The 22,529-nt window shown below is 48.5% G+C and overlaps 1 protein-coding gene across 2 annotated transcripts in view; it reads left to right on the forward strand.

Moving 5' to 3' along the window:
- Positions 1–22,247, forward strand: part of CDH3 (cadherin 3) — a 45,573-nt gene extending 23,326 nt beyond the window's left edge. The window contains exons 3-16 of one of the 2 annotated variants that reach the window (XM_021705736.1): positions 2,638–2,723; positions 4,225–4,350; positions 4,553–4,708; positions 4,798–4,942; positions 6,394–6,569; positions 7,178–7,306; positions 8,299–8,484; positions 10,496–10,737; positions 11,108–11,253; positions 11,991–12,215; positions 15,620–15,826; positions 18,127–18,257; positions 18,627–18,773; positions 21,391–22,247. In XM_021705736.1, coding sequence (XP_021561411.1) covers positions 2,638–2,723; positions 4,225–4,350; positions 4,553–4,708; positions 4,798–4,942; positions 6,394–6,569; positions 7,178–7,306; positions 8,299–8,484; positions 10,496–10,737; positions 11,108–11,253; positions 11,991–12,215; positions 15,620–15,826; positions 18,127–18,257; positions 18,627–18,773; positions 21,391–21,600 — 2,312 coding nt within the window. In that variant the 3' untranslated portion in view covers positions 21,601–22,247. Of the gene's footprint in view, positions 1–2,637; positions 2,732–4,214; positions 4,351–4,552; positions 4,709–4,797; positions 4,943–6,393; positions 6,570–7,177; positions 7,307–8,298; positions 8,485–10,495; positions 10,738–11,107; positions 11,254–11,990; positions 12,216–15,619; positions 15,827–18,126; positions 18,258–18,626; positions 18,774–21,390 lie in introns of both variants that reach the window. The other variant, XM_044922136.1, reaches the window with a different exon arrangement.
- The last annotated feature ends 282 nt before the right edge of the window (positions 22,248–22,529 follow it).

Here is a 22,529-nt window from a genome sequence, read left to right on the forward strand (position 1 = left end):
GCGCCTGCCTTCGGCTCAGGTCACGATCCTGGAGTCCCGGGATCGAGTCCCGCATCGGGTTCCCTGCTCTGCGGGGAGCCTGCCTCTCCCTCTCCCACTCCCCCTGCTTGTGTTCCCTCTCTCGCTGTGTCTCTCTGTCAAATAAATAAATAAAATCTTTAAAAAAAAAAAAGGGGGGCACCTGGGTGGCTCAGTTGGTTGGGCGACTGCCTTCGGCTCAGGTCACGATCCTGGAGTCCCGGGATCGAGCCCCGCGTCGGGCTCCCTGCTGGGCGGGGAGTCTGCTTCTCCCTCTGACCCTCCCCCATCTCGTGCTCTCTCTCTCTGTCTCATTCTCTCTCTCAAATAAATAAATAAAATCTTTTAAAAAAAAAAAATAAAAAATAAAATAAAATAAAAAATAAAAATAAAAACAGTTTTCCTAGCGGCTGTGAAGTGGTATCACGTTGTGCTTTTGATTTGCATTTCCCTAATAGCTCATTGGTTCTGAGCATCTTTTCATAGGCTTATTGGCCATTTGTGTATCTTCTTTGGACAGATGTCTTTTCAGGTCCTTTGTTTTTTGATGTTGAATTTTAGGAGTTGTTTTTATGTTCTGGATATTTATCATTTAGAATTCTACTTTTGTGTAGGGGTGCCTGGATGGCTCAGTTGTTAAGTGTCCAACTCTTGGTTTTGACTCAGGTCATGATCTCAGGGTTGTGAGTTCAAGCCTTGCATTGGGCTCCACGCTGGGCATGGAGCCTACTTTAAAAAAAAAAATGGAACTCTACTTTTTAATATTATACTCATATACTGTTTGAATACTTTGTCATGTTCACATTACTTTTGTAGTTAAAAAAAAAAAAACAAAACTCATCTGTTGGGACACCTGGCTGGCTCAGTCGGTAGAGCACGCGACCCTTGGTCTTAGGGTTGTGAATTTGAGCCCCACGTTGGGTGTAAAGGTTACTTAAAAATAAAATCTTAAAAAAAAAAATCATCTGTTATTCTTCCTTATTTGGAGGAAGGATTTTTTTTTTTAAGATTTTATTTATTGGGGCGCCTTGGTGGCTCAGTCGTTAAGCATCTGCCTTCGGCTCAGGTTGTAATCCCAGGGTCTTGGGATCGAGTCCCACATCGGGCTCCCTGCTCCGCGGGAAGCCTGCTTCTCCCTCTTCCACTCCCCCTGCTTGTGTTCCCTCTCTGGCTGTCTTTCTCTCTGTCAAATAAATCTTAAAAAAAAAAATTTATTTATTTGAGAGAGAGAGCATGAGAGGGGGGAGGGTCAGACTCCCTGTTGAGCAGAGAGCCCGACGCGGGACTCAGTCCTGGGACTCCAGGATCATGACCTGAGTCCAAGGCAGTTGCTTAACCAACTGAGCCACCCAGGTGCCCAGGATTTTGTTTTTTTTTTAAGTAATCTCTGCACCCAACATGGGGCTCAAACTCACAACCCCGAGATCAGGAGTTGCATGCTCTGCCGACTGAGCCAGCCAGGTGCCCCAAGGAAGAACTTTTTTAAACAATCATCGTCGGGCGCCTGGGTGGCTCAGTTGGTTGAGCGACTGCCTTCGGCTCAGGTCATGATCCTGGAGTCCCGGGATCGAGTCCCGCATCGGGCTCCCTGCTCGGCAGGGAGTCTGCTTCTCCCTCTGACCCTCCTCCCTCTCATGCTCTCTGTCTCTCATTCTCTCTCTCTCAAAATAAATAAATAAAATTAAAAAAAAAAAAAAACCAATCATCGTCATAGAAGAGGAAAGGAGTGGCGGCAACAGGGGGAGAAAATAAACCAATTATCATCATCTGAGACTAAAGGACCATTTTTCAAAAAAGGACAGTTGGGAGGCCTCACGCTGGCATTTCTGTGGCACAGCCCTGTCCCTGTGGGCCTTGTCCTGCTGCAGCCTACTGGTGTCTTGGCCAGCATCAGGGAACCACGGGGCCAGAGCATGGTGCTGAGGGGCCCAGGTGTGCCCTCAGGTGGCCTCTTTTCATGCTTTGGCCACAAGGAAGAGTGGGTAACAACACTCTCTAGTGAATACCTTGGAGTCAGGCTGATGTGGCTTCTGAACCTCAGTTTTCTTATCTTTGAAAAGAAGCTAATACCTACCTTGGTGGTTAAGGTAGTTGTAGGGATGAAATGGGCCCAGTCTTTGGCTTGGTGAATGGTAGTTAGCACCTCAGAGTGCTTATTTAAAGGTTGGCTAAGCAGGGGGGGATCCAGAGGGAGCATGATAAACTGAAACAGCTAGAGGTTGTCAAGAATGATTTGTGTGGGTAACCAGGTAGCAGGATGCCTATTCCATGTAGGTAGACTCATGGTCTTCTGAAATGCTGAAAATCTTCTGCCTCCAGCTATAACCTTGGGTTTACCTCGTGTCTCATGAGGCCATCTGGGGCTGATGGGCTGAATGCCTATGATCTTGATTCTTTGGTGTCATAAACAAAGAAAGGGGCTTGGCCCACAAACCACAAAGTTGGAAGCCCCATCTGAAATTCGTATTTACTTGATAACGATGGAGACCAAAACCAGGTCTCCTTCTGGCTTGGAACAGTCCTTGATCTAGTCAGAGGGCTGTTGTCAGGTGTTGCTTCCCCAGAGTAGCCTCCAGAAGTCCCCTCCTTCCTAATATTCTCTTTCTTCCTTCCCCACAGTGATTTGCATAGACTGCGCCGAGCAAGAGTCAGCCCTGCTTAGTACTGATGGTGATTTCACTGTGCTGAATGATAGAACAGTCCAGGTAAAACACCACGATGTTCTCCATGCATACCCAGCTTGCTGCGGGCCCTCAGTTGCCTACGGCTTACAACCTCCCACTAGGGGCGCCAGAGAGTCAGGCCCTTGGGGCAAAGAATTGCCCTGTGAGCCACGGCCCAGTGCCCTTTGCCCCTGGGATTCCCTTTCCCACCTCCCTTTCCTTCTTTTCCTTCTTGGGCTAAACCCCAAGGGAAGGTGATTCCAACACTGGGCTGCCAATCCCATGAGTCTCTGGGAAGATAGACCTGAGGAACTCAGCCACATTTCTTTCTTAGAATTTTTTGAAGAGCTAATGTATCCACATGGTTCAAAAATTTAAAAATATTGGGGTGCCTGGGTGGCTCAGTCGTTAAGCGTCTGCCTTCGGCTCAGGTCATGAACCCAGGGTCCTGGGATCGAGCCCCGCATCGGGCTCCCTGCTCCGTGGGAAGCCTGCTTCGCCCTCTCCCACTCCCCCTGCTTGTGTTCCCTCTCTCGCTGTGTCTCTCTCTGTCAAATAAATAAAATCTTTAAAAAAAAAAATTTTTTTTTAAATATTAAAAAGTTACACAATGAATAACCTCCCTTTGTTTCTATGCATCTATCTAATGCCCTGTCCAAGACACAGATAACCGGGTGCCTGGGTGGCTCAGTTGGTTAAGCGACTGCCTTCAGCTCAGGTCATGATCCTGGAGTCCTGGGATCGAGTCCCACGTCGGGCTCCCTACTCAGCAGGGAGTCCGCTTCTCCCTCTGACCCTCCCCCCCTCATGTGCTCTCTCTCTCTCATTCTCTCTCAAAAAAATAAATAAAAAAAATCTTTAAAAAAAAAAAAAAAAAAAGACACAGATAACCACTGTTACCAGTTTTTTCCTTCTAAAGTTTCTTTATATATTCTATATTTATTTATATTAAACATATATGTTTTATATTTATATACATATACAGATACACAGACTCTTTTTCCTCCTCTTTTATGCAAAAGCTAGCATACTATTCACGTCTGCACCTTCTTTCTGCACTTAAAAATAGATCAGTATACTGCCTGTCCCCTTCTCACAGATAATCCTGTCATTCGTTTCTTTTGTATCTGCCCCCATACTTTGTTTATGTGTGAGCCACTATGAATAGTCTTATTTTCCTACCCTTTCATACAAAAGATGATACATATTAACTATGTTAAGTTGTTAAGTAAGATACTAAACTACATTATAGTTTAGTATACCTTGTTCTTTTTCATTTAACAGCATATATCAAAGATCTTTACTGTCCGCACATAGACTTCCTTATTTTTAGAGCTGTATAGCAGTTCCACTAGATAGAAGTATTATAATGTGTATTTCGTTGGTTCTCTCTAAATGAACACTTAGGATTATTTTCAATTTGCCTTTTGCAGTAGCCATTTAGGTCTTTCTACTCACCCTTTAATAACTTCTGTAAGTGAAGGGATGTTGGGTGGTTTCCAGCTGTTCGCATGTCCGGTTAAGGGGTCTTCTCTCCTTGCAGGAAAGAAAAGCATTGAAGATCTCCCCATCCAACCGTATCTTGCGAAGACGCAAGAGAGAATGGGTGGTTCCACCAATATCTGTCGCTGAGAATGGCAAGGGCCCCTTCCCCCAGAGGCTGAATCAGGTATGACTGCGCCTCCTCCCTGGAGTCATTGGTGGCTGCAGGGACCCTCATCCAAAGGCCTGCCAATGAGGTTTCTTGCTCCTGGAAGCCTCTGTAACGGGAGCGGGTTCTGATAAGGCAGTGCCTCTCCACCCCTCCCCACCTTTGTTGCGGTCTTGAGATAGTTGAGACTTTGTCAGCTGCCATTTTCTTTTGCTTCCAGCTCAAATCTAATAAGGACAGAGGCACCAAGATTTTCTACAGCATCACAGGGCCTGGAGCAGACAGTCCCCCTGAGGGTGTCTTCACCATAGAGAAGGAAACAGGCTGGTTGTTGTTGAATAAGCCACTGGACCGGGAGAAGATTGCAAAGTATGAGGCAAGTAACCTGTAGCATCCAACAAGAAGCAGGGCCCCGGGGCCAGGTGGGGAGGGGGCCAGGCTGACCCCACACCTGTGCACCCACAGCTCTTTGGCCATGCTGTATCAGAGAACGGTGCCTCAGTGGAAGACCCCATGAACATCTCCATCATTGTCACAGACCAGAACGACCACAAACCCAAGTTCACACAGGATGTTTTCAGAGGGAGCGTCTTGGAAGGGGTACTACCTGGTAAGAGGACTGTGGTGGGGGTGGTTATAGATGGAGAGGTCTGCTGGGCCCAGACCTAGCCTTGGGTCAACTTCTAGAACCATCTGGAGGTCAGACCAGACCCCTAAATGCTAGAAAAACCCTCCATCCCTGATTTCCTCAGCTGTGCATCAGATTACCTGGGATCATCTTAAAAATTTAGATTCTCCCCACAAACAATGAATCATGGAACACTTCATCTAAAACTAATGATGTAATGTATGGGGATTAACATAAGAATAAAAAAAATTAAAAAAAAAAAACAGACCAAAAAAAAAAAAAAATTTAGATTCTCCCACTCCATCCCAAGGTCCCTGAATAAGAGTGATCCTAGAGTACAGCCTGGAATCTGTATATTTAAAGATTTCCCAGAAGCTTCAGATGATCAGCCAGGTTTGGGAACCACGAGTTTTAGAGCTACAAGGATATAGATTTGAATCTTGATTTGCCTCTTTACCTGTGACCCTGGGCAAGTTCTTGACTTCTGAGCCTCAAACTTCACATCTGAAAATGGGAACAAAGGGGACACCTGGGTCGCTCAGTCAGTTGAGTGTCCAACCCTTGATTTCAGCTCAGGTCGTGATCTCAGGGTCCTGGGATTGGGCCCCTCATCAGGCCTTGTGCTCGGCACAGTGTCTGCTTGTCCTTCTCCCTCTGCTCCTCCCCCTGCTTGCTCGCTCTCTCAAATAAATACAATCTTGAAAGAAAAGAAAGGAAGGAAGGAAGAAAGAAAATAGGAACAATGCCTCCTCTAAAGAATTGTGAAGATTAGATATAACAACCTCAAAGACAGATGCTGGTGGGGTGGTGTTCTCCTCTTCCCTTCCTCTCTGAGTTGTGAGAATTCGAGAAGTGTGAGTTGGTTAGGTTGCCAATACAGACATCCCCCAAAGAACAATAGTACCTTAAATGAGATGGAACCTTATTTTCTCCTTATATTCAAGAAGCCTGGAGGTGGACAATCAAGGCTGGAATGGTACTTTAAAACGTGGGAGACCTAGGCCCCTTTTCTCTCATTGCTCTGCTGTTTAGGCTTTATTTCCAAGATTGCCCCGTGGTTGCTGCTAGAACTCCAGCCGTTACACCGGGAAGGGGTGGGGGGGTGGAGAGTAAGCCCCATCCTCAGGAAAGCACTTCCGCCGAAGTTATATATCCCATTTGCCAAAATTTAGTCTCAAGACCATAGTGGCAAGAAGGGATGGGAAATAGTCTTTGTTCCAGGCAGGCCTGTGCTCAGCTTAAAATGATTGAGGATTTTGTTTCTAAGAAAGAAGCGGAGAATGGAAAACGGACACCATCTAGCAATCTGCCACAAAGTGGAATACGAGTCCAAGCTGACGAGCAGGGTGGAGCCTCTCAGAGTTCCAGAAGTGGGCAAGGCTGGGACTGGAGCAGGGAGGGAAGGATGCTCACCCAGTCCTTCTGCCCTCTAGGCACTTCTGTGATGCAGGTGACAGCCACAGATGAGGACGATGCCGTCAACACGTACAATGGGGTGGTTGCTTACTCTATCCATAGCCAAGAGCCAAAGGACCCGCATGACCTCATGTTCACGGTCCACCGGAGCACGGGCACCATCAGCGTGATCTCCAGTGGCCTGGACCGGGAGGTGAGTGGCTCCTACCCAGGCTTGCTCAGGCTGGGGCCTGGCGCTCGAGAGCAGGAGCCCCTGTCCATGGCCGCTGCTGTGTTCCCATGTTGATGTCCCACAGCTCTCTGGAGCCAGCCTCATGGTGTCAGATGGTCTCGTTAAGGCTGAGGAGGCAGCTGTAAAATGCAGGCGTTTGATATTTTCTGTAGATTTTCTCATTTCCTCTCGGAATGGCTCACTTAGCATGCACGTTGCCCAGATTTGTCCCTTGTGTGCTACAAAGTAGAGGTAGCTCCATGGATATTGGAGTTGCCTACTGTTTCCTAATTAATACCTTTGCCCAAATCCCCACTCAGAGCTCCCATTCTGCATCAGCCCAGGGTCAGGGGGCAATGCCCAGACTCGATCGCCGGTTGGCCCAAGAGAACCGTTGGGGTCTGCATTTCCCCTCCGCCTCCCCTGTTTGCCTCTGTTCTTCCCTATGTTGGGTGAGCAGTGGGGCGGGGATTCAAGAGAACACTGTGAGAAGGGGACACATTCCCCTTCCCTCCACATACATCCAGGGCTGTGCCTCTGGGAGCCCAGGCTGAGGGGCCCCTCAGCCTGAACTCTCCTTTCCTCCCCAGAGAGTCCCCGAGTACACACTGACCATCCAGGCGACAGATATGGACGGGGATGGTTCTACCACCACCGCAGTGGCCGTAGTAGAACTCCTCGATGCCAATGACAACGCTCCTGTGTTTGAGCCTCCGAAGGTAAGCGCCCTTTCAATCCTCCTTCCCTCAGCAGATGATGAAGGACTCAGGTTTTCCTTTCTAATGGAACTCTGGAACCAGCTCACGTTGCTTCCGGTCCCACCCCACCACTTACTAGCTGTGTGACCAGAGACAAATTACCTAACCTCTTTGTGCCCCATTTCCGAATCTGTGAAATGGAGGTAATAATAGTATCTGCTGCATTGTTCTGAGTTTTAAAAGGCATAATCTCTGTACAGTTCATAACACAATCCCTGGTACATAAGTGCTCAATATGAAAATTCTCATTGAGGGGCACCTGGCTGGCTCGGTCGGTGGAACATGTGACTCTTGGTGTCATGAGTTCAAGCCCCTCCTTAGTGTTAGAGTTTACAGAAAAAAAGGAGAGAAAGAAAATCCTTGTTGATATGAACACTTAGAATTTGCCTCACACCTGTATGTGCCCACCTTCACCCCGTGAATGCTCTGGGTCACCTCCAGTGACAGAGGACTCAGGGCCAATCAAGATGACACCCACCCCCCTTCCATCTTTAGATAACTCTGGCTACCGAACATTATTTAGGCTTGATTAAAAATTTGCTCTGAGCAGCTGAGTTCCCAGTGTTTGCCACCTGTTCCAGAATTTCCAAAAACATTCCTGATCCGTGCGGTACAGCAATCAGGCCCCTAGTCATTCTTGCCACCCTCTTCATACCTTTCTGATCTCAGCTAGATGGCCACATGTGGCAGGGTTAGGGCACCCAGACCTGGTGAGATTCCTGGAATATTTTGGCCCTGGATCTAGGAAAAGCCGGCCCACGATCCCTGTGGTCTGTCCCAGCAGCTGTGAGGACATTCTGCATCTGTGTGTGCCCTGAAGCCCTGGTGTGTGGGTTGGGTGGTCCCAGGAAGAGTGAGTTGCATGGAGGATCCACAGCTGGCAAAGAGTGGAACAGTCTCAGGATGGGCGATCAGTCTCTACTCTGACGATGCTGTGCTTCCCGCACTGACAGTACGAGGCCCGTGTACCCGAGAACACGGTGGGCCATGAGGTGCAGAGGCTGACAGTGACTGACCTGGATGCCCCCAACTCACCGGCATGGCGCGCCACCTACCGCATCTTGGAAGGTGATGACGGGGACCATTTTACCATCACCACCCACCCCGAGAGCAACCAGGGCATCCTGATGACCAGAAAGGTGAGTCCGTTTGGGCTTTAGACAGGGGTCACCCCTGGGGCAGTCAAGTGTACAGCCTCCAGGACAGGGTGGTGGACCACCAGCCTTGGGACACCTGCTTTGGAACACTCACCGGGGAGTGCACCAGGCCCGTGGGCTTCTGACACTTACCCATCCCTCTCGTGTTGGGGAATGAATTTGTTCAAAGTAAATCTTACCAAGGGACTCAATTCCCTTGGTAATTGAAATAAGAAAGACTTATTATAATACCGGGGAGAGTCACTGATCTGATGGAGGCAGGGGAGTGGAGCCCCTCCTCCCAGATCCTGGTGTCCGGTGGCTGCCCCCAGTTAGTCTTCTCACACACAGGGTCTCTGTTTTATTGGAATTCTTGCTAGTTTTGCATTTAATCCATAATACATATCTAGGTTTTTGCATAGTAAAATGTTCTAAGTTACTTAGTAGTTAGATGCTTGCCTCTCACAAAGTCTTTGAATAAAATTGATGGTTTAAGAAGATGAGCCTAATGTTTTTTTAATTTCTTTTACCTCCTGGTTTATTATTAAAAGTGGCCAGGGGCACCTAGGTGACTCAGTTGGTTAAGCAGCTGCCTTTGGCTCAGGTCCCTGGGATTAAGCCCTGCATTGGGCTCCCAGCTCAGCAGGGAGCCTGCCGGTCCCCCTGCTTGTGCTTTCTCTCTCTCTGAAATAAAATCTTAAAAAAAAAAAAAAAAAAAAAGAATGGCCTAGTTTGAGAAGCAGGGTTTTATATAATACTTTAACGACTATCTCCTTCTTGCAACAAAAACTTTGTAATGCCCTTTTTATATTGTGAAATGAATTTCATTTATAATAAGTTATAACTTACACAATTTCTGGAAAAATAGAATGTCCTAACTGTGAAATAAAGAAGAATTTTACAGGAAGAGTTGCTGATAATAAGATGTTTCTATATGTAAGCTTTGGAGCGCATACTAGAAAAACATAATGAGGTGGTCAGTTATCTGGTCTCTTTGTGGAGTCGTCCACATGCAGTGGATACTGCATGTCACTCAGGCAGCTCATGTATACCACGAGTCATACCGATGTCTTTATACAATAGCAAATACACGACTTTTAGGAAAGGCCTGGACAAATCAAATTACAAGCTCCCCTCAGAAGATGCATTCCTGGAAAAGTCAGTATATATTAAAACAACACCAAAAACTTAGTTTATATGTAAAACAAGTAATTATAAACAGATTTTTCACACCCATGAATACATGAACGTCTAAGGGGCTGTTGGCAAGTCACATGGCCTTGGGGACAGTTCTTTGTGTCTCTGCCCCAGCCTATAAATGTCAACATCATCCCCAATCATTATGACAACCAGAAAGGCCTCCACAAGTTTCTACAACACCCCCTAGGGGACCACCACCCCATTGGGAACCATCTCTAAGGCTTAACTGGTCTAGGGGTGGCCTGAGAGGCCCTACCAGAGACTCAGAAAGGGCAGGAGGATGGGGAGCCTGGGTGGCTCAGATGGTTAAGCATCCAACTCTAGATTTCAGGTCATGATCTCAGGATTGTGAGATCGAGTCCCACATCAAGCTCGGCACTGGGCATGGAGCCTGCTTAACATTCTCTCTCTCCCGCTCCCTCTCCACCCCCTCAAAAAAAAAAAAAAAAAGTGCAAGAGGTTTTATGGAAAGGACAGCATTTCTTTTTTTAAAGATTTATTTATTTTAGAGAGAGAGGTGGGGCAGAGGGAGAGAGAGAAACTCAAGCAGACCGAGCACCAAGCACAGAGCTCCATGTGAATCTCCACATGGGGCTTGATTTCACAACCCTGAGATCACATCTGGAGACAAAACCAAGAGTTGGGTGCTGTTTAACCAACTGCACCCCCCTCCAGGCACCCCGGGAAGGATAGCATTGTTGATGCTGGGAGCCTCCAGCCCCTCACCGTGGGGCCTTTCTTTCTGACATCACAGCACTGCATAAGTCCTCCTCACACATCAGCGGCTCAGGTCCTCCTTCCTCTTCTCTCTCAGGGCTTGGACTTCGAGGCCAAAAACCAGCACGTTCTGTATGTTGAAGTGACCAATGAGGCTCCCTTTGTAGTGAAGCTCCCAACCTCCACAGCCACTGTAGTGGTCCACGTGGATGACGTGAACGAGGCACCTGTGTTCGTCCCACCCTCTAAAGTCATCGAGGTCCAGGAGGGCATCTCTACTGGGGAGCCTGTCTGCACCTACACTGCGCAGGATCCTGACAAGGGGAGTCAGAAGATCAGGTAACCAGGAGCTGGGCTCAGATGCATCCAAAAGCACTAGTAGTATTGGATGGGCTATTTATTATGGTCGGTGTTTGTTCTAATTACCATAAAGACTGCTACATATTTTGAACATCACCCTTGCACAGGGCCTTCCCTTCCTACCCTTCCCAAGGCTAAGGACTCTGAGATCCAGGGGAGCAGGTATAGCCACTCTCTCTCATGTGTCCCTGCTGGGCTCCCATTTAGGGGTGGGATGCATTTTTCATGGGATCCTGCTTAGGAGCCCCAAGTCCCATGACACCATCTGCCAGTTGGAATAAGGAGGCTTTGAATGACAACCAGAATCTAAGTATTCTGGGTATGATTCCTCTCAACTTTTCCATCCCAGCTACCACATCCTGAGAGACCCAGCAGGGTGGCTAGCGATGGACCCAGACAGTGGTCAGGTCACTGCCACGGGGATCTTAGACCGTGAGGATGAACAGTTTGTGAAGAACAATGTCTACGAAGTCATGGTCTTGGCCACAGATGATGGTAAGAGCTTCCTTCCAACCCCTCCACTTGGGTACCTTTGGAGCCCAAGGCATAGCACATCCCCTCCCCAGACAGAGTATGGTATCAGAGAGGGGTATCAGCAAACCAATCTAGAGGGTCAGGGGAAACTTGCAGAGGAGACTTCTAAAGACTAGGATTGGCTGGCTCTGGTTTCCCTAAGACCCAAGTGTTAGGAGAAAGACTTATTTCAGCCCAAGTGTATGGTTCACTGACCCCTAGATTGGCCTGTTGGTTTCCTCTTGTGATTGGATTAGAAGGGGCTGCCTGGAAGATGGCATGATTGATTAGTGATGTCACACCATGACAGAGCTGGGGGTTGTGATGTGATTTGACATCTCTGCTTGACACAGCAAAGCAAGGCCTGGAAGCAGGCGAGAAGTCACGGCAGGACTGTGAAGGGAGCCATCCCTAAAGCGCATCAGCCCTGAGGTGGCCAGTAGGTTTCCCTTTGGGGCAGATTGGTAGTGGCTGTTAACGGCTACGATCAGTTAGGAAAATCTGCTGAGAATGAAGGCATGATTGTCATGGATCTGCCATCACTGGTTTGATCTATGATGAGACTAGGGCAGGACAGGGAGGGGCTTGGAAAGTTACAGCTGGGCAATAAACAGGAACCTCTCTGAGGCTGACTGGGTAGGTCAGAGAGCTTAACATTCATCCATTACCCCAACCAAGGGCAGATGCTAAAAAGGGCTCCTGTGTGTAATTGTGAACAGGAAGCCCTCCCACCACTGGCACTGGGACCCTCCTGCTAACACTTACGGACGTCAACGACCACGGCCCGGTCCCTGAGCCCCGTCAGATCACCATCTGCAACCAAAGCCCTGTGCCCCGAGTGCTGAACATCACGGACAAGGACCTGTCCCCCCACACCTCCCCTTTCCAGGCCCAGCTCACACACGACTCGGACATCTCCTGGACAGCAGAGGTCAACGAGAAAGGTGAGTGAGTGATGGTGGTAGGTGGGTGTGTGCCCCATGCCGGGACCCTGTACACATTCCCACCATTTATTGAACCCTGATGATAGGCAAGATGCTTTTTCTTTCCTTATTTAATATTTCTACCACCCTCTGTGGTCAGTATTTTTATCCCCATTTACAGATGACAGTGAGGCTCAGAGAGGTTAAGTAGCGTGCCCAAGGGCACAGAGTGCGTGAGCAAGTCGAAGCCACAGTCCTTGTCCCCCCCACACCCGCTCCTACCCACCTCCCTGTCCTTTCTCTTTCCCATCCTCCCGGAGCTTCTCAGTCTTCCATGGCTTTTCAGTTGTCACTGGCCTGGGAAAGGGTCTAACTGGCATCAAGTGAGTGAGGACCCGGGGTGTGTGAGAAGGATCCAGCCCCAAGAGCCAGTAAGGCCCCTGGAGAAACACTGTTCACTTTGGTTTAAAATGTCTCCGCCTTCCTCCTGGGGCTAGGAAGGTTCCCCAGGAGGGAAATAGGGAACCAGTACACACAGGTTCAGCCCCAAAGGAACCAAGTGCCCAGTGTCTATGACTGCTGCTGAGCCCAGCCCAGAAAGGACTCAGGAGATCTGCTTCACATACCCACATTGTCTCAATTTTATGATTCTTGTGATTTGGGTATGTATGTCCTGCACCTTCCCTTTGAGGAACCCACATTGGTCTCCTGTCACCCCCTTGTGGCCTAGAAGCCGTTTTTTCCCCTCCCTGGGCTTAGCATTTATGGAGCATGGACTCTGGAACCAGAATGCTTTGGCTCAACACCCAGTTCCTCCATTTATTAGCTTTGTGATTATGGACAAGTTACTGAACCTCACTGTTCCTTAGTTATCCCTACCTGTAGAATGGTGCCAATAATTGTCCTACTTCCATCCAGATACTGTGAAGATGAAGTAGGTGATTCCACGAGAGGCCTCTTGTCTGGTACATCAGTGCTCAGTAGATGTGAGCGGCCACCTTTCGAGCATTCTTCCCAGGCAGCAATCACAGATCTGGCTCAGTCGGGTGTGAGCGTTATGGCCGAAGCCCAGTGATACAAACACCCGATGATAGTACTGAGACCTGGTTCTTGGGGTTTATTTTGTTTTATTTATTCGAGAGAGAGAACAAGCCGGGGTGGGGTGTAGGGCAGAGGGAGAGGAACAAGCCGACTCAGGGCTCAATCCCAGGATCCTGGGATCATGACCTGAGCCAAAGTCAGATGGGTAACAACAGATTGAGCCACCCAGGCGCCCCTGGTTCTTGGTTTTAATTTAGTTTTTCTCTCTGACCATGTCCTTGTTGTCAGGGGAGTTAATCCAAACCCTACCCCTGTGCGACCTCGGTCTGGTTACTTAACCTCCTTAAGCTTCAATTTCTGCATTTGTAAAGTGAGGCTAATAGTGACCTCCTCTTAAAGCGGTGGTGAAGATGAGAGTAGAGCCTCACTCCCAGTCAGTTTCCACTTAGTCACCAGCACCACCATCGTCAGCGTCACCTGAGAAATCCACCCTCCGGCACGGGGACAGCATGGTGGTAGGGATGTTTCAGTGAAATACCCCACCTTGGCCTCCACGATGTGGTAGACCAAATATTCGGCCTGCAGAGCTCCCTGTCTGCCTGCCATTGCCGCATGGGAACAGGGCGAAGCCTGCCTTCTGGCTTTCTTACTAAGAGGAGCCCAGTGAGTATGCAGAACCTTTGAACAAAAAGTGGCTTGAGGTCAGTGCTGAAATAAGCCGGCAAGCCTGAGGGTGGGCGAACTAGAATCGTGGGGTGGTGTTTGGTGCCCCGATGACTGGGGGACACTGCTGGCATTTAACGGTGAGGATCTGTAATGCTTGGGAAAGTCCTGCATGATGAGAAGTCATGCTACCCTGGCTAATAGCTCCTTCTTGAGAAACGAGTCTAAACTGAAGGCCTTTCTTCAGAGAAGCCCCTGACCCTGTATTTCTCACCCATAAACAGAGCCCTCTTCCCCATTCTAGGATCGCCACAGAGTGTCCCCGGAGTGGGACCCCTTGTGCAGCCCCACTGAAGCTCGGCTTCTGCTTCGAGGTTAACCTGCCACCCACGCTGGGCCTTTGAAAGCCGGTTAGCACAGTGCCCGCAGCAGCCTCACAGTAGCCCCGAACCTGTGTGCGTCACTAATGCTGACCGTGCTGGCCGGCAGCCTCTCTGACCTGCTCCACAATGTCCCTTATATCTCCAGGCCATGTGCGTTTGCATTTATTAGTAACTGATGCTCTCGGGGCGCCTAGATGGCGCAGTGGGTTGAGCGTCAGACCCTTGATTTTGGCTCAGGCCATGATCTCAGGGTCCTGAGATCGAGCCCCGTGCTGGGCTCCACGCTCAGTGTGGAGCCTGCTTAAGACTCTCTCTACCTCTCCCCCTCCCCCTGCACCCTTGCACACTCTCTCTCAAATAAATAAATCTTTGAAAAAAATAATTAATGCTTTCGCAGAACTATCAGTGTTTCAGATACTGAAATTCTATCGGATAGTTAAGGCATAAACATATTTACTATTGCAAGGGCAAAAATGCTGTAGTAATGGTAGTGAACTTTCAAATAGGAAAACAGGTGGTCAGTCAATGTGAATATTATAAGATGGGGTTAGTAATCTCAGGAAGAATGTATTTCAGTGTGTTCTTTTTGAGGAGAACAGCCAAGCAGCTAGCGGTGTTGAGAAATTATTGGCCCTGTATGACATGATTTTTTAAAAATTTCATTATTTTGGGGTGCTTCAGTGGCTCAGTCAATTAAGCATCTGCCTTCAGCTCAGGTCATGATCTTGGGGTCCTGGGATCGAGCCCCGCATTGGGCTCCCTGCTTGGCGGAGAGCCTGCTTCTCCCTCTCCCTCTGCCCCTCCCCCCACTTGTGCATGCACACTCTCTCAAATAAATAAAATAAATAAACTTTTAAGAACTTCATTTTAAAAATACTGTGACTGTCGATTTGATTTTAAGAAAATAAGATGATGGGGCGCCTGGGTGGCTCAGTCGTTAAGCGTCTGCCTTCGGCTCAGGTCATGATCCCAGGGTCCTGGGATCGAGTCCCACATCGGGCTCCCTGCTTGGCGGGAAGCCTCCTTCTCCCTCTCCCACTCCCCCTGCTTGTGTTCCTGCTCTCGCTCTCTCTCTCTCTGTCAAATAAATAAACAAATCTTTAAAAAAAATAAATAAGATGATGAATTTATTTTGCTATCCCAATAATCCTTTCCGTGTTGGTGAATTTGGCTTTGGCCAAATACCAATTTTTTTTTTAAACACTTGGCGTAAGTGTGCTTTTGGGGTATTTCTCCCTGTTGGCCAGATGTAGAGGCGGTCTCCTTAATCTCCAGCGTGATACACTACATTCCACTTGTGGCCTCCTTGTTGTGGTAAACGCTATCTGTCTCCTCCAGGAAACACAGTGGCCTTGTCCTTGAAGAAGTTCCTAAAGCAAGACACGTATGATGTGCACCTTTCTCTGGCTGACCGTGGCAACAAGGAACAGCTGACAGTGATCAAGGCCACCGTGTGTGACTGCCATGGCCACGTGGAGACCTGCCCCGAACGCTGGAAGTGGGGCTTCCTCCTCCCAATCCTGGGGGCTGTCCTGGCTCTGCTGCGTAAGTACCCCTGCTCTCTCCCCTCTGAGGATGGGGTAGTTTGAAAACCCAATTCTACCCTGAACTGCTGGGACTAAGGTGTCCCCAACATTGTCCATCTGTTCCTGATACTCTTAATTCTAGGAGTGTCATTCAGTGGGTAGATGTTTATGGAGCTTCTGGAATGTGCCAGGCTTTGGGGAGACCATGGGGAACAGACAGACTGAGCCCTGCTGTGATGTCATCTAGAGGCTAGAGCAAGTCATTCTGAACGTGCGATCTCCAGACCAACAGCATCCACAGCGCCAGGAACTTGTTAAAAAGGCCGGTTCTCAGGCCCACTCCTGACCTACTGATTCGGAAACTTAGGGCTAAGACCCAGTAATCTGTATTTTCACAAGCCTCCAGGGGTTCTGATGCATGCTAGGGTTTGAGAGTCACTGGTTTACGGGGCAGACGTGTTTAGTTACAAACTAAATTCTTTACTCTAAAGGTGGAACCTTTCACATTGTCTTTTTCCACTCTCTGAATTGGTCCTTATACAGAAACACATTCAGTCCGATATGAATTCAACAAGGGCAAGCTTTAATCCACATACTGCACAGCCAGCACTGTTCCTGGCGCTGGGGTGCGGCGCTTTATAAAACAGACTACTTTCTGCCCTCATGGAGATTAATTTCCAGTGCAGAGAATAGACAATAAATGACCTGGCAGAGAAATCAGTGTTGGTACGGAGAAAAAGCAAGCGGGGGAGGAGGTCTGCCATCTCAGGTAGGATGGACAAGAAAGGCTTTGCTGAGAAGGGATATTTGAGTAAAGACCCGAAAAGGGTGAGGAAGCAAATCATGCAGATATCTCGGGAACAGCAAGTGCAAAGGCCCTGAGACAGCACTGTGCTTGGTGTGTGGAAACAACAGATGGCTGGAGTGGAAAAAGCAAAAGGGAAAAAAGTAAGGGGTGAAATCAGAGAGGTGATGGCTGTGGCCTTGAAGGCTATTGCAAGGATCTGGATGAAATGTGAAGTCATCAGAGGGTTTAAAGCAAAGCAATGATGTGATTTGACTTGGGTTTTACAGGATTCCTACTAAACAGACTGTGCAGGGGTAAGGGTGGAGACAGGGAGACCATTAAGGAGCTATTGCCGTAATTTAGGGGTGAGATGATGAGAGATGGTCCTATTTCAAGGCAGAATCAGTTCAGATTCTTATGTGATATGAGGAAAAGAACCATCCATGTTTCTAACACCCAGACAAGTAGAAACTGGACTTTCCATTAACCAGTTTGGAAAAGATCATGGAAAGAGAATTGCCAGGCAGTCCAAATGGAGATATCAGTAGGCAGATATATAAGCTTTGGTGCAGGTGAAAAGTCCACTTCAGCTCCTGCCTTTCCCCAGACTCAATGGGCAGGAAAAGAGGAGGGAAAGAACGCAGTTTGGTTCACATAGGTGTGCATCTTGAGAACCCATAGACTCCCCAAGAAGGCTAGATTTGTTCTCTTGGGCCAGAGATGGACATCAGTTCTGTCAACAGGCCAAAGAAGTGATAAAGGTAAATAGTGGCCGTATCCTCTCACACTGAAGAGCCACAGAGAGGGCCCTGGGGTTGCTTCTTTATATGGGATTAACTGGAGGTGGTCGTGGCATTAGGGAGAACAGCCAGGCATTAGCTGGCCAGTACCGCAAAGTCCAAATAGCCTGCCAGCCCTTCCAACCATATCACTAAAAGCCAGTCCTCTTGAAATACCAACGTAGTATTTGCACCTACATTCAAATTACTACACCACATAGACTTGCACTGTCTTGCTTTTAACTTAAAGTTTGTGGCTAATTGAGGGGTCACCTGGGGACTGAAAAAGTGTCCTCTTGAAAAGTAACATCCGCTGGGAGAATCCCTTAAGGGCCGGTATTACCAATAAGGGAAGACTGACAATTATGGGGGTGGGGGGGGATGAGATCAGATTGCTGCTAGGAGGGGGTGATATTAGGCTGAGGCCTGAAGGGTGAGAGCCGTGCGTGTGCGTGCAGAGTGTTCCAGGTGAGGAATGCCCAGGCGACGGTCCTAAAGCGGGAGACTGCTGGGTGTACTTGAGGCACTCCAAGGAGGCCACTAAGATTAGACCCACACAGGGGTATATATGTGTGGAGACAGGTAGGGGCCAATTCTGTACACTTTGATAAGGAGTTCAGGGTTTTCCTACGTGCAGGGGAGTCTGGCTACCGAGGAAAGGGGTCCAAAATTAGGTGGGGCTCTGAGAGTAGGGTATCGGCCACAGCTGTGTGATTGTGGGGGGTGAATATTTACCCTCCCTAACTCTTGCAGTCCTCCTGCTGGTGCTCCTCTTGCTGGTGAGGAAGAAGAGGAAGGTGAAGGAGCCTCTTCTACTCCCAGAAGATGACACCCGTGACAATGTCTTCTACTACGGTGAAGAGGGAGGTGGTGAGGAGGACCAGGTGAGGCATTGGGAGGTCTAGGGGGTTGGGAGATGGATGCCTCCAGGGCCACTGGCAGGGATGGTTGGGTCAACCAACTAACCACATTAGCTGCATTGACCAGACTCTGACCTAACACATCAGTCTTCATGTAGGATTGACCACCAACTCTTCTCTTCTGAGAGGGTGTCTGGTCCATAGCTGTAGTCCCTTTGACCCCAGCCAAGGTGGCCTTGAGCCTGTGCTTAATTTGGGTGGAGGGGCTGTTGGAAACAAGGGCTTCTAAGTGCTACCCGTGAACCAAAACACCCACATGGCAGGGGAGTGGGCTGAAACATAAATGGTGGGAGCTGCCTTCTCAATCCCATGTTCTCCTTCACATCCATGAAGGACTATGACATCACCCAACTCCACCGGGGTCTGGAGGCCCGGCCTGAGGTGGTTCTCCGCAATGATGTGGCGCCAACCTTCATCCCCACACCCATGTACCGTCCACGTCCAGCCAACCCGGATGAGATTGGGAACTTCATCATCGAGGTGAGGCCTAGGGGGCCAGCTGAGGGCAGCCCTTTATTCAAGCACCAGCAACATGAGAGAGAGAGCATGGGCTTGGAGTCTTGACCCTGGGTTCAAATCTTGCCTCCCTCACCAACCAGCTGTGTGACCTCTGGCATATTTGAGTGACTTATGGGCTTCTGTTTTCTCCTCCATGAAATCCTAAGTTGCAGAGTGGTTAACAATAGGTTATGAATTATTTATTCATTTATTCAACAAATATAACAGTTGTTAGAAAACTGTGAAGCCAGACTACCTGGGTTTGAATTTTTAAAGGTCCCAGGTGATCCCAGTGTGGACCAGATTTGGGGACCCTCTGTTATAGGTTGCATTTTCTTTTTAATTTGAAAGAGAGCTCATGAGCAGCGGGGAGAAGCAGAGGGAGAGGGAGAAGCAGATTCGCTGCTGAGCACAGAGCCCTAAGTGGCCTGATCCCAGGACCCTGAGATCAGGACCTGAGCCAAAGTCGGGTGCTTAACCGTCGGAGCCACCCTTTTACAGGTTGCTTTAAGGATCGAATGAGCAAGCACCTGAAACGGTGGTTCCCAAACGTTGGAATCTCCTGGGGAACTTCAAAAACTACTGATGTCTCTGACTCCTTACAGAGATTGTGATGTAATTGATCGGATGTGGCCTGGGCTTCAGAATTTCTTAAAAATTCCCAAGTAGGGGTGCCTGGGTGGCTCAGTCAGTTGAGTGGCTGCCTTTGGCTCAGGTCATGAACTCGGGGTCCTGGGATCGAGCTCCATATTGGGCTCCCTGCTCTGCAGGGAGCCTGCTTCTCCCTCTGCCCCTCCCCCACGTGTGTGTGTGTGTGTGTGTGTGTGTGTGTGTGTGTGTGTGTACGTACGCGCGCGCGCGCACGTGCTCTCTCTCTCAAATAAATAAATAAAAACTAAAAAAAAAAAAAAAATCCCAAGTAATTTAAGTCTAAGAACCACTTGCTTGGCATGTAGCCTTTACTGGGTAATGATAGTTATTATTGATAATAGCTGAGTATCTCCAGTGTTTTTAACTGTGGTCACATGTTTGATTTATCTGAGGGACTTTGAAAAACAGCAAAGCCTGGAATGCAGGGATTCATTTGTTTTTTAGGCTCTGATTTTTTTTAAAGCTCCCCAAGCTTAAAATTAAATATACAGCCAGGGTTGTGAGAACCACTGAACTAGTTACATGGGAGATAGATGATAGGCGCCTATCACAGCCTGGTACCTCATTAGCAGTAAACGGAGGTTTTTCTTTTTTCTTTTTTTTTCCTTAAGTAAGCTCTACACCCAACATGGGCCTTGAACACAGACCCTGAGATCATGAGTCTCATGCTCTACCAACTGAGCCAGCCAGGTGCTCCATTAGTGGAGGTCCTAAATACGAGGAAGGAAGGCTAGGAGGGAGGGAGAAAAGATAGATTGATGCATCTTAGAGAGTGTGAGGAAGCAGCAATGGGCAGAGGGCTTGGTGGGCAGTCAAAATACCTTACCCTGGCTTGAACCTTTCTGCTTACCTTTCTTGCCTTCTGGAAGTAGCCTGGTGGTTGGACTCTGTTCTTTAGCATGAGCATATTTGCTGTGCAAAAACAAAAGCATCTGGGGAAAGTTGCTCAGAGCAGGTGGTTTGAGAAAATGCCTTGGAGTTAAATACCTGGAACTTTTCCCTCCAGTTCGATGAAGACCATTTCTAGAATGTCTCTGGACAGACATTTAAATAGTTTGCAAATATGATCTCATTCAATCCCCACATCAACTGTGGGGAGGGAATCCTCTTGTTAGCCTCATTTTACAAATGAGGAAATAATGTTCAACTATGTGCCAGGTACTATTCTAATAAGCACTTGACATATATTTACATGTATTGATTTATTCCTCTAAAACGATATGAAGTCTCCCATTTTAGAGACAAGACAAAAACAGCATGTAGAGGTTAAGGGGTTTGTCCAAGGTCACAAAACTAGGGTGTGATGTCAGAGTTCTGACCACTGGCCAGTCGCACCAAGCAGTTGCTGTATGCTAGGCTCGGTGCTCAGTATTTATGTGCATTATTTCATTTCGCCTTTCAAAACCTTAATGGAGGAGTGCCTGGGAGGCTTAGTTGTTGGGCGCCTGCCTTCGGCTCGGGTCATGATCCCAGGGTCCTGGGATTGAGCCCCACATCAGGCTCCCTGCTCCGTGGGAAGCCTGCTTCTCCCTCTCCCACTCCCCCTGCTTGTGTTTCCTCTCTCGCTGTGTCTCTCTCCGTCGAATAAAAAAAAAAAAACCTTAATGGGGGGGTGCTTGGGTGGCTCAGTCCACTGGGCGTCTGCCTTCGGCTCGGGTCGTGGTCTCGGGGTTCTGGGATCGAGCCCCGCATCAGGCTCTCCACTTAGCGGGGCATCTGCTTCTCCTTCTCACTCTCCCTCTGTGCTCTCTCTCTCAAATAAATAAATAAAACTTAAAAAAAAAATAAATAAATAAAAATAAAAATACAAACACACCTTAAATGGTGGGAAGAGATGTCCTCACAGACAAGGAGACGCAGGCTCAGCAGGGGGATCTCAACGTGCCCGAGCTCTTGCAGCTGCTGGGGTCTGCCCGCTGCTCCTAACCACCCGCTCTTGTCGCCCCAGAACCTGAAGGCAGCTAACACAGACCCCACGGCCCCGCCCTATGACTCCCTGTTGGTGTTTGACTACGAGGGCCACGGCTCTGACGCTGCCTCCCTGAGCTCCCTCACCTCCTCAGCCTCTGACCAGGACCAAGACTATGACTATCTGAACGAGTGGGGCAGCCGCTTCAAGAAGCTGGCCGACATGTATGGCAGCGGCCAGGACGACTAGGCCACCTGCCAGCAGTCCCAGGGACTAAAGGTTGGGCCGCAGGGGCATCTCCAAGGAGCCTGATTCTTCCCCTCAGCGAAGGACTTGGGAGCTTGTCAAGAAGTGGTCTTAGCAACTTGGAGGAGAGAGGCCCTCAAGTCTGACATTAAGGGTTGGTTTCTAAGCCTTCTAGAATGGAGGGACATGGGCAATTTGATTTCACCTCTGGAAACCTCTCAGACTAGGCCAGGGTTGCCTCCGAGGCCAAATTTCTGGGAGTTTATAACCTGCCATAAATGCCCAGACCGACTGACCACCCCCCAATACCCCACGCCTCCCGGTGATGATGTTCTCTCTGGAATGGACCCTGCTCCTTAGATGAGGCCTCTTACTGCACCCTGGACTTTTTTTTTTTTTTAAATACTATCTTTAGAAAGTTAGAGGCGGGTCCTCAGCGTTGCTCCAGAAGCCCAAGCCTGAGCTGCTCAGCTCATGTGCCCTCGTGCACTTCTCTCTCCTCTCCAGACATCAAGGCCTCCTATTGGAATGAATTCCTGCGTTTTTGTACTGAGCGCGACTATGTTGTCATTTATTTTTTATTTTCCCTACTGAGTACTGTAGATAAAGGGTGATGACAATCGTGTAAATGTACTACAACTTTTTTATTAAAGGAATTTTTCCCAGAAGTGCCTGGGGAGTGAATTTCTTTTTATTATAGTTTTATTGCCCTGTGAGCCACATACCACACCGTACACCCACTTCAGTGTCCAATTCAGTGGCTTTTAGAATTGTCAGAGTTGTGTACGGGGAGTGAGCACTTTTAACTCTGCTGGCCTCACCCAGCTTCCTCCCGAAGGGAGAGGAAGCTCAGGATGGGTATACATGTCCAGGTGGGCCTGATGAAGGTAAATCTATCCTCTCTACAATTTTTTTTTTTTTTAAGTAATCTA

Source organism: Neomonachus schauinslandi, chromosome 16 (assembly GCF_002201575.2).
Source record: "Neomonachus schauinslandi chromosome 16, ASM220157v2, whole genome shotgun sequence".
Taxonomy (NCBI): domain Eukaryota; kingdom Metazoa; phylum Chordata; class Mammalia; order Carnivora; family Phocidae; genus Neomonachus; species Neomonachus schauinslandi.